Here is a 14012-nt window from a genome sequence, read left to right as displayed (position 1 = left end):
GTTGAACTTAACGAAAAATAAAGGCAATGCTTGATACACTAGAATAATCTAAAAAAAAAAAAAAAAAAAAAAATCCTCTTTCTGCCTCAGTGAAACATTTTTAGAAACTTCGGAAATTTACAAATTTGTGACATAAAGAAATTTTTGTCACATTCGAAATGGCAAGAAAAACTTACATCTATTGGGGTCCTCATCAGATGTGTCCAAAGTCTGATTCTCTGTGACTCCACAATCGGGCTCTCCATCACAAATCCAAGTTTGGGAAATACAATGACGCGTTTCTATGCATTGGAACTGACTTTGAGTGCACTGTGTTGGAGCTATGTAAATAGAAAATAGCCAAATAAGAGGAAAGACATACAACAAAGTAGAACAGGGTTGCCATAATTTAATTATCTCCAGAATTTTCTAATTTCCTAACTTTCCTTGACCTTTGAACAAAATTTTCACCGTTTTTTTCCCCCTTAAAATATGCTAACTTTCGCTGAACTTTAGACAAAATTTTCTTGTTTAGAGATCAAAAGATAGATGAAAGCATTCGGTAGCAGTTCGATGACAAGCCTTAAAAATGACCAGAGAGGTGAACAGTTGGAAGATCAGAGATAAATTTTAGTGATCAGTAGGGGCGTCAGAAATTCCCTGACCTTTACCACAAATTCCCTGACTTTCCCTGATTATCCCGGTTTTCCAGATCGATGGCAACCCTGTAAAAGAATAGAATGAATGAGAGTGAGCACAAAGTACCAAAGAGGTTAGAGATCAGAGACCACTAACCAGACTTTTCAGACGATTCAGACTTTTTGCAGAAACAAGCAGAGATGAAGTGATGTCAAGAGCTTTCTCTCTGGAAAGAAAGGAGCTCTGCCTATTTTTCTTGTTAATTTTTTTAATTTTCCTAGTTTCAATGCAGATTGTCAAGGTGATCCTTGACATGAATGACACGATGGTATGAAAGCAGGGAGAAGGGGGTCTGGTCAATTTTTTTTTGTCAGGGTTAAAAACCAGACTAGAATCCAAAACGTGAGTGCTTCGTAGCTAAAATGTTTTACACTAATCAAAACCCAAGTCATGCTTTCACGGAACGAGAACCAGTTATTAAATTGACTCGGAATCAATTCCGAATTGGTTCAACAAAAACATTCCTGAGGGTTTCTTAGCGATAGCTTCACCTCAAATTTTTCATGGTTTCCAAGAGGCACAAATAATATTTTTGAATAGATAGTCAGGGAGAAAAGATGTGAGGGCCAAAAAATTAGGGTAGATCTGTGGCAGTGTGCCTACCTTAAAGTCTGTGAAAATCATATAATTTGTTTCTTTGGAAAAGGGCAGTTTAAAGGAATGACTAAGAATAGATGTATGAGACAGGACAGTCTTGGACAGACGTTATAATTGGACGTGTTTCTAAAACGGAACTATGTGCATTATGTAGTGAGCCCTGTTGAGCATACATTCTTATGGATCTCAGGGCTCATGTCTCAATGCACATAGTTCCGTAAGACAAAAATACGTCCAATTATAGAGTTGCTGAAAGAATAGAGGCGCCTGTCCGATGCTTTTACGATAGCCACGTGTGGATTCGAAACGCGCGCTTCTGACGCGGGATTTCCGTTCAGGGCGCGCTGATGAGCGGTAGACCGGTGGATTTGGCGCGAACATAGATGCTCAATATAATACTGCATTTGTCTTCACCAAAATTGTACTTATTAGCCTAGATTCTTCAGCTACTTAATGCACTCATTATCTCACTTGAAATTTCTGAGGGAGAAGGCGACAACTTACGGCATCTGGTATGCTCGTCTGAACCATCTGGACAATCAGGAACTGTATCGCACTCCTGGGAGGCCGGAATGCAATCGCCCGATTCGCATCGAAAGGAGTTGTGTTTACTGCATGACGACAAATCTGCGGAAGAAAAAAAAAATGGGTTTCATCAGCCGATAATATACCACGAGAATAAGATATAAAATTGAACCAGCGCTCGTATCAGAAAAAATAGGTACCCTATCTATTTGACCCGTAATATTTTGAAAATTGCTCAGAAGCAAATGCGGTAAGTATCTGCATCCGACCTCTGAAAAACTGGTTCCACAATCAGGATTTCCCGAAGAGCACATTGAAAGTATCAAAATCTTCCAAAATTAACTTAAAAATTACAAATTACGTTTCCTGTTGGATAATAATTTTCACATTCGAACTTCCCGCTTGGAAAAAACCATGAACCAATCTCGGACACGGCTGTCTAGTTCGTGCGTTGAATAGAAACCCTATGTAGGTAAGAGCATAGTTGTTGCTTAGGTATAGCACGATCGAGGGGCGTAAGATTATAGGGTCCTAAGAATCGGCAATAAAAGCTGGCCCGGTCGTCTAAACTCAAATAAGAATTTCTTAAACTGTAGCCAAATCGGCAACACTGGATTTTATTTTATTTTTTTTTATTTTACTTAAGTAAAATAATAGATATCAAATGTATTTTTTTACTTAAGTAAAAGAATAGAGATTAAATATATTATTTTACTTAAGTAAAGGAATAGATATTAATTGTATTGGCGCAGGCCCCCTTGCCGAAAGTAGTTTATTAGAAGGAATGAGAGCCAGTGCGGCTTAATTGCAGCGCAACGTTTCTGAGTTTTACCTGACCACACATATTTTTTAAACATAAAGCAGTGCGTGATTCACAGGAAAAATTTAAGGGAATTTCCGTAAGATCACCTAGAATTTTTTAACGAAGGAGTGTATTTTCATAAGTTGCAGTGTAATCAAGCCCCTCTGACTTTCACAGATCTCTCGTATACATACATGATCTCGGTGATCTCTTTAGGGCAGGGGGGGGGCGGGGGGGGGGGGGCGGCGGGGGGGGGGGGGGGGGGGGGGGGGGGGGATCTTACTCTATACATACATGATCAGTGATCACTTTAGGGGGGGGGGGGGGGGGGGGCCGCGCGCAGCGATACCAACTTTCGAGAGATGCCCCTGGAGTTGCATTAAGTACCCAAGTAGCAGTGATCGCGATGAGTTGCGATTTGATAGGAGAATGTGTCGCGATCGGTTACATCGACGTCGAGTTATTGTAATATTATCGGATAAAAAATTGCGATAGATTGCGGATTCATCGCATAGATTTGCATTGGCGATTTTATCGGCGGTCATTTATGGCAATATTATCGATCAAAAAATCGTAATGAATTTAAATAAAATTTCGATTTTACAGCGATAAAATTGCAAAAAGATCGAGAATAACCGCTCAAATGTTAAGAATCCTAGCGATTTTAGCGCCAAAAAAACGTAAAAAAATCGCGAATTTCCCGTGTAAAAGAGGGGTGGGCGGAAAACGCGCATTAAAACTATGTTTCGTAATACCTGCACGGCCCACGAGTAAACTCGGAACGGAACTCCGAGCTCAGAGTCAAACACTCTGGCATCCAGGCATTAGTGTTCCAAAGAGGATAATCTGCCGACGACCTTCTGACCCGTAAGGTAGCGGATTCTATTAAAAGATGACGTTGTTTTGAGCCGACATTTGAGAAAACACGATAAAAAGGAAGGAAACATCGACAAAACGTTGCAGAAAAGCGAGAGGGCCCGAATTGAGGCAATGAAGTCTCAAAATTAGTAAAAAATAAAACCAACGTTTAAATCCACTAAATGCCTCGGTGCAAAACGCGTTTTTTCTTTCTCGCATGAATACTCCCTTAATAAATTGATCGGTTCTTCTCGTATCAGAGGCGTAATTTGGACATGAGGAAAAATTGTCAATTGCCATCCCTCGTATTAAATAAAACCCTTACCTTGATACCCCTCAAAGCCCCCCCCCCCCTTCTCTTTGACTTTGATGAGGCTATATTGGCCATTGATAATATGAATACCTTTATGGGCGATTTTTTAAAATTGAGCCCCCCTCCCCAATCGAATTTTGCCTCCTCATGACAACTTCTACTCCCCCACTCTCCAAGATTTTCCGGAAGTGAAAAAGTATTACGTCTACTTGACGTCGTCGTTCCAAAAGATGTAAAAAAAAACGCGTTTAACATAAGGAGAGCTTGCGCAGTTTCACAAAAAGTGAAATTTAGCGATTCATACGCATACGATACCCATTAGGGGCTATCCATTTATGACGTCCCCAATGTTTCAACACTCTTCTTCCCCGTGTCGAATGTGTGTTTAATGTCATAGAGAAAAAAAAGGAGATGTTTGCATTTCGGGCATCTTGGAATTTTTTTGATGGGGTAGGTCGGTACGGCGACTTTTATCATCGACTTTCTTGGAAATGGTGTAGTTTATGGAAAAAATGCTTTCTACATAAAGTGTTTGAAATTATATCATGAATTGATTTAAGCAAAAAACTTGGACGTTATGGTCCGTTTTTCATACTTCGAATTTCGGATTTTGCTGACCAGGTTGTAGCGACCTACGTCACAGGGGTACACAATCCTCAAGATGCAAACGCCTTCTTTTTTTTCTCTATGGTTTAATGTGAGCCCCAAAGAGCGAGGCGGTGAATAAAAGGAGGGGCTCAACCAGTGGCGTGGCGTGCTTTGCGATACATCGATTGATATGCCCTTTTAAACGTATGGAAAAAGATCTATATACAGGGTGTTCACAACGAACCTTAATAATCGATTCTTTACCATAGCTTAATATGGGGAAATATCGATATTCGATCATTCGCGCCTCGCCACTGGGCTCAACATTTATTATGGTGACACGCTCCTTTGTCGTCTGTATCTCGCGCCCTTGCTAAGGACTCATTTGCCTACTGTAGAAATAGTTCAGGAAAATGAAGACCGAATTCTGGGTACCTGCGAGGAACTTGGAGAAAAATAGAAAATTATAGTGTAGAACATTGACTTAAGCCTAAGAGTAGTACTTGGCTAGCTCCGAAAGGATGTTCTCATATTCTGCCGGGCTAAGGAAGAACGCCGTATGAACATTCGAGAGTTGCCAAATTTCCTTCGATAGAATGCTTATTTTTGAGGAAAGTTATGAATATTTTTCCTTTAAATTTTCAGAATCTTCAGGTGAAATTGCGAACAAAATTACCTGAAAAATTGGGATTAAAATATTCATAAGTTTACCAGGAAATTCGCGTTTTATCAAGAGACATTTGGCAACGCCTGATGTTTCATACGGCGTTCTTCCTTAGCACGGCAGTATTCACCAGCAGTGGCATGGCGTGCTTTGCGATATATCGATTGTTTAGCCATTTAAACCTATGGTAAAGGATCGATAAATAGAGTGTTCGCAGCGAACACCTTAAAAATCGATTCTTTACCATAGGTTTAAATGGCAGAACAATCGATACATCGCAATTCACGCCACGCCACTGGTATTCACCTACGGACGTTGAGAAGCATCTGTAGGATTCTGTCGCTGAAATTCCTGAAGTATCTTCCTACCCTACTGAAGTCTTTCAGAGGTACCATCTAAGGCTTTAAAATATGCACGTATTTTCGGTAATTTCACGATCAGATGAAAGCCAACCAAACCAAAGGTTCTGAGGTCAACCTCACCTTTACTCCTCAACAATTATTTTGAAAAGAGCACTTTCTGACTGAAGTGAGCACTTCAACAACTAATTTCGAGAATACGGAATTCGGTAAAAATGACCATAATTTGAACGAGTTGATAGTTCGAATCTGTGTTGAGCCTGTGTGTAACGCCTCATTTCCTTGAAAAAAAAAAAAAAAATTAATCAAAAACCCTTTTGATACAATTTTGTCTAGGTTCGGCCCTTCTTTATTTGGATTAAAATCGTTATTTTTCATTCAACGACAGCCGAGCAGCGTGCTGACTAATGACCTGCGGTCGTCGCACAGTGGATCGAGTCAATTAGAGAGGTCGGACATGGAATTTTTTGCGAAATCTGCAAATTTTGATGTTTATTTCGTCACATTTTAATGTTTCAGGGTGCTTGAAGAGGAAAATTTCACGAGGAAACCAATGGAACCACTTTCAGAATCTCAAAGTCTTGTATAAATGGAGTTATAAGCGTTTGAAGTTTCCAAATTTTGTCCGACCTCCTCTATTGATTCGATCCACCGTGCGTCGAGTTCGGAGACGTACCTGATCATTGCTGACAACGCTTTGTAACCGGCATGATATAAAATATCTGGGAAATAGCTATGTAGCAGTTGTAGCACCAAGAGTTTCCAGTCGGTAGCAAAAAAAAAAAAAAAAAAAATGCGCAACCAAATCCATGATGTGGAGCACCCCTTGTATTTTTCTGTTTTCCCCCCTAACTTACGGTCTTGGAGGACAAGGCGCATAGGTGTAGTTTTTGAAAAAAATTGAGATATTATAATGATTTCAAGTATAACTGGTCTTAGGGCATATTCTGTGAAAAATTCGCTCCATAATCCAAAATTCAAATATTTTAGCATCAAAAAGTCAGTTTGAACTTTCTTTCCGCCATAAAGGATCCATTTAATTTCGAAACTTTAAACACGTATTTCTCGGAATAGCAAAAACAGCACTTATGCGCCTTGCTCTCCAAGCCCCTCACTTGTAATCGGCCGCGGGAAGAGGGAAATCCACAGACATTTTTTTTTTTAGGAGAGCGACTTTTTCCAATCAGCTTTGAGGGGTTTCAGCGAAAAACTGCGTTTCTGCATTGATGACATGACAAATTAAATTTTCTCTTTTTTCTTAAAGCAAAGCTACGACTCTAAAAGTGCACACTGAAAAAAAAAGTTCGGTAAATCCGAACTAGTTCGGTACTTAAATCCGAACTAGTTCGGTACTTAAATCCGAACTAGTTCGGATCATATGGAACCACAATTTTGTTCGGTACACACGACCGAATTATCCGGTCTGTTCAGCCGAACTGTTCGGTCCAAAGAACCGAACTGTAAGAATTTATTATGGTTCGGTCGCGCAAACCGAACAATTCGGTTGAACAGACCGAATAATTCGGTTGTGTGTGCCGAACAAAACCTGGTTCCATATGACCCTAACTAGTACGGATTTACCGAACTTTTTTTTCAGTGCAAAATTGGACAGGCACAACATTCGATTTGCTTTGATTTTTACAGGGCGGTTTAGAGCCAAAATGTCATTGGAACAATAAATTCTCAAAGCAGTAGCATGAATATCTCCATTTCCAAGTTTTCGGCAATGAAAGGGGCCTTGGGGGAATTCCTAGTGCACCTCCCCCTCCACTCATCACAAAGAAAGGAAAACCGTGGTCCCATATCGAGAATTGATTAAAGAAATGATGCATGAATGAAGTTTCATTAACGATGCGCGCCCTCGTTTCGATAACGTACTCGTGTTATGAATTGTTGTTGAAAAGGTTCGCTCGCCAATAATATTCCAAGTTCACCCAGTTATCTAATCCAATAAAAAAAAGAAGAAAAAGAAAGAGGAGACAGACCATGATACCATGAATACACACACACACAGTAATCTTCCCGACTCAACGCGACTTGCGGTTTCTCGCAGCGATGCGAAGCTAGAAAGTAGATCGGTCATTTCCTGCCGAACACTTATTTGTTCATTTAAATCTTCCTTCGTACTTTATTTATTCGAAAGACGCGACGTAAGGAACCACTGGCATCATTATCGAAAAACAGGGAGATCGGATCCACCTTACTGTACACTTTGTGGTACCACGAACACAGAGTTTTTTTTTTTCTTTCTTTCTTTTTTGCTAATTACTAAAAAATCGTGTCCAGAAACACGCAAAATTATGACGCAGTATTAAAAGATAATGTCAACCCTTGGAAACTCTTCCTAGCAATGATTGATCATTTGACACCGAACTGGCCTGAAGCGTTAAGGAGCGATTGCCCCTAAACTTCGGCCCTCGGTACCTACTTTATTCTTAAGGCCACTATTAGTACAGAAATTATACAAAAGTTAAGGAAAAAAATTAATTACAAGCTGATTTTTAGTGTAGTGAGTCCTTATGACTACCTGAGTCCCCCCCCCCCCCCAAAAAAAAGTCCTCATCGATAGCGTGACGGGTTTGGGTTTTTTGGGGGGCACCGGGGGCTATGGAGAATTGATTATGCGTCATATTGCTCCAAAATTTCACGAGGATTCAGAAATGGTGCTATACGTAGAGATACGAGCAACCATTCTCATGTTTTGACCAGAAAACCGATTTTGGGGGACTTCCCCCCCTCCCCCAAACAAACCCAGAGCCGTCACGCTATCGATAGGGAATTTTTTGGGGGACTCAGGGGGTCACAAGGACTCACTATACCAAAAATCAGATTGTTATTAATTTTTTCTCTTAACTGGGCGAATTTGTCGTATAATTCCTGGACTACACTGAGCCTTTTCTACCCTTTACTAGGAAGGGTCCTCGATTGCGGTTCTCCCCCTCCCGAAAAATTCGGAGTTAGTTGGCTGTCCCGCCCTTAGATGGGGCAATATTTTGAACGTAGATACAGTAGATCCCCGGTATCCGCGATTGGCTTTCAGCTGCAAGACCCTGAGTAATATCTGCGAACTTGTGGCTGGCTTATCGCATTTCCAGGAATATTGTCTATACATGCACAGTGGCTTGGCAGGGCACGAAACCAAATTAAGTATTCAACTAGGATAACAAGGAATTCTGGTTCTATTCCGCGATCGGATACTTGGTCATCTCAATCAAAAATTATGATTGACTGAAAAAGGCCTCGAACTTCATGTTTCCCTCCATTAGGGTTGCCACAAAATTTAGAAAATGAAATTCCCTGACATTTCCCTGACACGTTTGAGTAAAATTTTCTGACAATTGAGGATATGCTATACGGCCAAAAAGGCGTATTTTAAAATAGTTTACACGGTAAATTTGTTGTTCTAGACGTCAAATCCATTCTAGGACACTTTCGACATGTTCCCTGACATTTCCAGGTTTTCCCTGACTTTTTAAAATTCCCTGACATTTCCCGGTTTTCCCGGCATTCCCTGACTGTGGCAACCCTGCTCCATGAGTCAGTGATCTGAGGATTATTATGGAATCCACTGATGCAGCATAAAACTGTGCATGCCTAATTTGCAACATTGACAGGAATATCGACGATGAAGCTCCTAAACCACGTATCTCGGTTTGCGACGTTGCAGACTTCCTATCAAGGTGTCATACTTTATCTTTTAAATGGACAACTACTCAACATCAATTTTTGAAACGTTGGTGATCTTTCTTATTCGTGCGAGGAAAATCCTGAAAAACTTTAAAGAAATGATGTAGACATGCACTTATGTAAAAGTATAAAATAAGAGCGGAGATTTTTAAAAACCGCAAACGAGATACGTGGTTTGGTAGTTTCGTCGTTGCTATGTTGTACCTCCTGTGAAAACTGAGAGACGTTTTGAAAAGCCCGTGATAATCTTCAGACCGAATTCCCGATCCCGGCAGTTCATACGTGGGCGAAAATTTAAAATAGGGGACATTTCGGGGAGGAAAAAGGCGAAAAATCAATTTCGTCATTTCCCTGGAGGTTGTGTTTACTTAATTTTGGACGACTTCTGGGATCTGAAAACGTACATGGTCCTGCTGCTTCCGGGTTCTTTTTTTACACAGTATTCCCTATTCGAATTTCAGCTATTTGTGACGGTCGTGAACATGTGACGGTCATGAATTTCGAAACAAAAACTCAGCACGTGCCACCGTTTTTGGAATCGAGCAAATAGTACCACATTTCTTGCTAGGATTATACCCTTTAACAAAGGCATGCATGCCTTTCAGTAAAAAACGTTTCAAAATAAAAATAATGAGCGTGACGGTCGTGAGCTCCCGAGTGAACTGAATTATTGTTTGCAAACTGATGACGTCGCGATTTACCAAAAAACTCAATCTGGTAAAGATAATTACTTCGTCCCATTTCAGAGCATCCCTTGGCATTACCGACGCGACGCCGCGCCGGTCGGATTCTGGTTGCGCTGACCTACACGGTATGATCATTCATCTTGCGAGTCTAGCTGTGACGGTCGTGAGTAAACTTTTTCGACAGCTCTTATCCGCTTGTGGACGAATTATACTGCAAATTAATAATATACCATTTATTTTTTTACGATGGAGAAACTTTTTTATATATTTAATGTGGTGCAAGTTCTCGAATAGCGTTTTACACTTTGAGTTGTAACAGTGTAAGCTAGGAACCATAGTGTCGGGATGCGGGACGGTCGGGAGTTTGACACCATTCAGAGCGTAGAAATTACATAAAAAAAAAAAAAAAAAAAAAAAAAACATGAATACTGGTCAATTTTTTTACGAACGTTATTAGAAAAAAAAGTGTTTCCTTCACGTTTCGTCCAAAAAAATGGGAGAGGATCATATTTATATGCTAATAAAAGCCCTCGGAAAAGAATGTCCCCTATTTCAAATTTTCGCCCCCCTAATTAAAGTTTACGGAATCAACCAGATTCGGAAACGGCGGGACCTCGAGTTCGGTTAGAATATGAAGCCTCCCGGGGTTGTTCATTTGTAAACCGGAAACGCAGTTTTCACAATCCTCTATAATCGCGGATGGTTGAGTGGATCGCAAAATTTTGAAAGCCTAATTTGCCGGTTTGACAATTTTGAGATAGACAGAAATTCCACAATCGAGAGCTTTAGGCGGGCAGGAACATGAATATGATTAATAGACAAAACTTCCAAAAGCAGGTGTTCTTCTGGAGGCAAGGGGCTATGGAATTTCCATTCTTTAGGGGTTGGTGATTTCGTTGATGGACACAAATTCCAAAATCAGCAGCTTTCCGCGGGTAGGGGAAAAGACATAAATTCCATCGATGGACATAAATTCCACAGGCGGAGCTTCGAGAAGCAGTGGAAAATCATTAGACGTAAATTCAACAGTCAGCAGGGATCTCGATGCCCTGAGGAATTTCCTTGATAGACATGAATTCCAAACACAGGGGTTCCAATCACTCGGCCGCCGCAAAGGGGCTAAGGCACTTCATTGATAGACTTATAATCCACTGCTGGGAACCTCGCAGGGCTGTGGAATTTCGTTGATGGACATAAATTCCATAGTCGGGGACTTCGGTGGCATGAGGAATTCCCATGATGGACATAAATTCCTTAGCCAGGCATATTGACGCAGCAAAGAGCTATGGAATTTCTTAGTTAGACATAAATTCAACAGTAGGGGACCTCGGTGCCCTGAGGAATTTCCTTCATAGACATAAATTCCGAAGGCAGAGCCTCAAGAGGCGGATATACAACTTGTACATTGCAGCAAGAAGCGCAGGCAGGGGAAAATCCATAAATTCCATAATCAAGGCTCCTCGGCGGGCGGCGGAAAGTCTATGTTGGATATAAATGCCTTAAGAAAGGCATCAAGACGCCGCAAAAGGAAATAACATTTTTTCGTTTGACATAAATTCCACAGTCAGGGACCACGGTGGACTGAGGACTTTCACTAATGACATAAATTCCAGACTCAGGGGTTCCAACTACTCGGCCACAACATTGGGGCTATGAAATTTCATCGATTCCACAGGCGGAGCCTCGAGAGGCAGTGGAAAATCATGAGACGTAAATTCAACAGTCAGCAGGGATCTCGGTGCCCCGAAGAATTTCCTTCATGGACATAAATTCCAAACTCAGGGGTTCCAATCACTGGGCCGCCGCAAAGGGGCTAAGGCATTTCATTGATAGACATAAAATTCGACTGCTGGGAACCTCGGAGGGCTGAGGAATTTCGTTGATGGACATAAATTCCATAGTCGGGATCTTCGGCGGCCTGAGGAATTCCCTTGATAGACATAAGTTCCTTAGCCAGACATATTGACGCGGCAAAGAGCAATGGAATTTCTTCGTTAGACATAAATTCCACAGTCGGGGACCTCGGTGCCCTGAGGAATTACCTTGATCGACTTAAATTCCACATGCAGAGCCTCGAGAGGCTGTGGAAAATCATTGATAGACAAAAATTCCACAGTCAGCAGGGATCTCGGTGCCCTGAGGAACTTTCATGATAGACAAAAATTCCAATATCAGGGGTTCCAATAACTCGGCCGCCGCAAAGGGGCTAAGGCATTTCATTGATAGACATAAATTCCACTGCTGGGAAACTCGGAGCGCTGTGGAATTTCGTTGATGGACATAAATTCCACAGTCGGGGACGTCGGTGCTCTGAGGAATTTCCTTGATAGACATAAATTCCATAATCAGGGGATCCAATTACTTGGCCGCCGCAAAAAGGCTATGGCATTTCATTGATAGACATAAATTCCATAATCAGGGGATCCAATTACTCGGCCACCGAAAAGGTGCTGTGGCATTTCATTGATAGACATAAATTCCACAGGCGGAGCCTCGAGAGGCTGTGGAAAATCATTGCTAGACATAAATTCCACAGTCAGCAGGGATCTCGGTGCCCTGAGGATTTTCAATGATAGACATAAATTCCACACTCAGGGATACCAACAGTCCCACTACCCGGCCGCCGCATAGGGGCTATGGTATTTCATCGATAGACATAAATTCCACTGCTGGGCACCTCGGAGCGCTGTGGAATTTCGTTAATAGACATAAATTCCACAGTCAGGAATCTCGGTGGCCTGAGGAATTTCCTTGATAAACATAAATTCCACCGTCGGGGGATCCAAGTACTCGGCCGCCGTATAGGGGCTATGGTATTTCATCGATGGACATAAATTCCACAGGCGGAGCCTCGAGAGGCTGTGGAAAATCATTGATATACATTAATTCCACAGTCAGCAGGGATCTCGGTGCCCTAAGGATTTTCCATGATAGACATAAATTCCACACTCAGGGGCTCCAACTGGCCGGCCATCGCAGAGGGGCTACGGTATTTCATCGATGGACATAAATTCCACTGCTGGGAACCTCGGAGCGCTGTGGACTTTCGTTGATGGACATAAATTCCACAGTCGGGGACGTCGGTGCTCTGAGGAATTTCCTTGATAGATATAAATTCAGCAGGGATCTCGGTGCCCTAAGGATTTTCCATGATAGACATAAATTCCACACTCAGGGGCTCCAACTGGCCGGCCACCGCATAGGGGCTACGGTATTTCATCGATGGACATAAATTCCACTGCTGGGAACCTCGGAGCGCTGTGGACTTTCGTTGATGGACATAAATTCCACAGTCGGGGACGTCGGTGCTCTGAGGAATTTCCTTGATAGACATAAATTCAGCAGGGATCTCGGTGCCCTGAGGATTTTCAATGATAGACATAAATTCCACACTCAGGGATTCCAACAGTCCAACTATACCCGGCCGCCGCAAAGGGGCTATGATATTTCATCGATAGACATAAATTCCACTGCTGGGCACCTCGGAGCGCTGTGGAATTTCGTTAATAGACATAAATTCCACAGTCAGGGATCTCGGTGGCCTGAGGAATTTCCTTGAGAGACATAAATTCCACCGTCAGGGGATCCAAGTACTCGGCCGCCGTATAGGGGCTATGGCATTTCATCGATGGACATAAATTCCACAGGCGGAGCCTCGAGAGGCTGTGGAAAATCATTGCTAGACATAAATTCCACAGTCAGCAGGGATCTCGGTGCCCTGAGGATTTTCAATGATAGACATAAATTCCACACTCAGGGATTCCAACAGTCCATTTACCCAGCCGCCGCATAGGGGCTACGGTATTTCATCGATAGACATAAATTCCACTGCTGGGAACCTCGGAGCGCTGTGGACTTTCGTTGATGGACATAAATTCCACAGTCGGGGACGTCGGTGCTCTGAGGAATTTCCTTGATAGACATAAATTCCATAATCAGGGGATCCAATTACTTGGCCGCCGCAAAAAGGCTATGGCATTTCATTGATAGACATAAATTCCACTGCTGGGAGCCTCGAAGGGCTGTGGAATTTCATTGATAGACATATATTCCACAGTCGGGGACCTCGGTGGCCTGAGGAATTTCCTTGATAGACATAAATTCCGCACTCAGGGGTTCCAATTACTCGGCCGGGACTATGGCATTTCATCGATAGACATTGCTCCATACAGGAACATTCCAAGAGGCAGTCTAACTTCCCAGGTAGTATCCGAAATTTTCTGGTCCGTCCCGCAAGCCGTGTAAACTGCGAAAA

The 14012-nt window shown here is 42.1% G+C and overlaps 1 protein-coding gene across 1 annotated transcript in view; it reads right to left on the bottom strand.

Annotated features, from left to right (window-relative positions):
- LRP1 (LDL receptor protein 1) overlaps positions 1-14012 on the bottom strand; it is a 107369-nt gene that overhangs the window by 90684 nt on the left and 2673 nt on the right. The window contains exons 2-3 of the mRNA XM_019046362.2: positions 1780-1902; positions 177-320 (exon numbers count right to left, since the gene is read on the bottom strand). Coding sequence (XP_018901907.2) covers positions 177-320; positions 1780-1902 — 267 coding nt within the window. The remainder of the gene's footprint in view (positions 1-176; positions 321-1779; positions 1903-14012) is intronic.

The sequence above is a fragment of the Bemisia tabaci genome, chromosome 2 (genome assembly GCF_918797505.1).
Source record: "Bemisia tabaci chromosome 2, PGI_BMITA_v3".
Classification (NCBI taxonomy): Eukaryota; Metazoa; Arthropoda; class Insecta; order Hemiptera; family Aleyrodidae; genus Bemisia; species Bemisia tabaci.
Note: the sequence above shows the minus strand (reverse complement) of the source record. Positions and strands in the feature narration are given on the sequence as shown.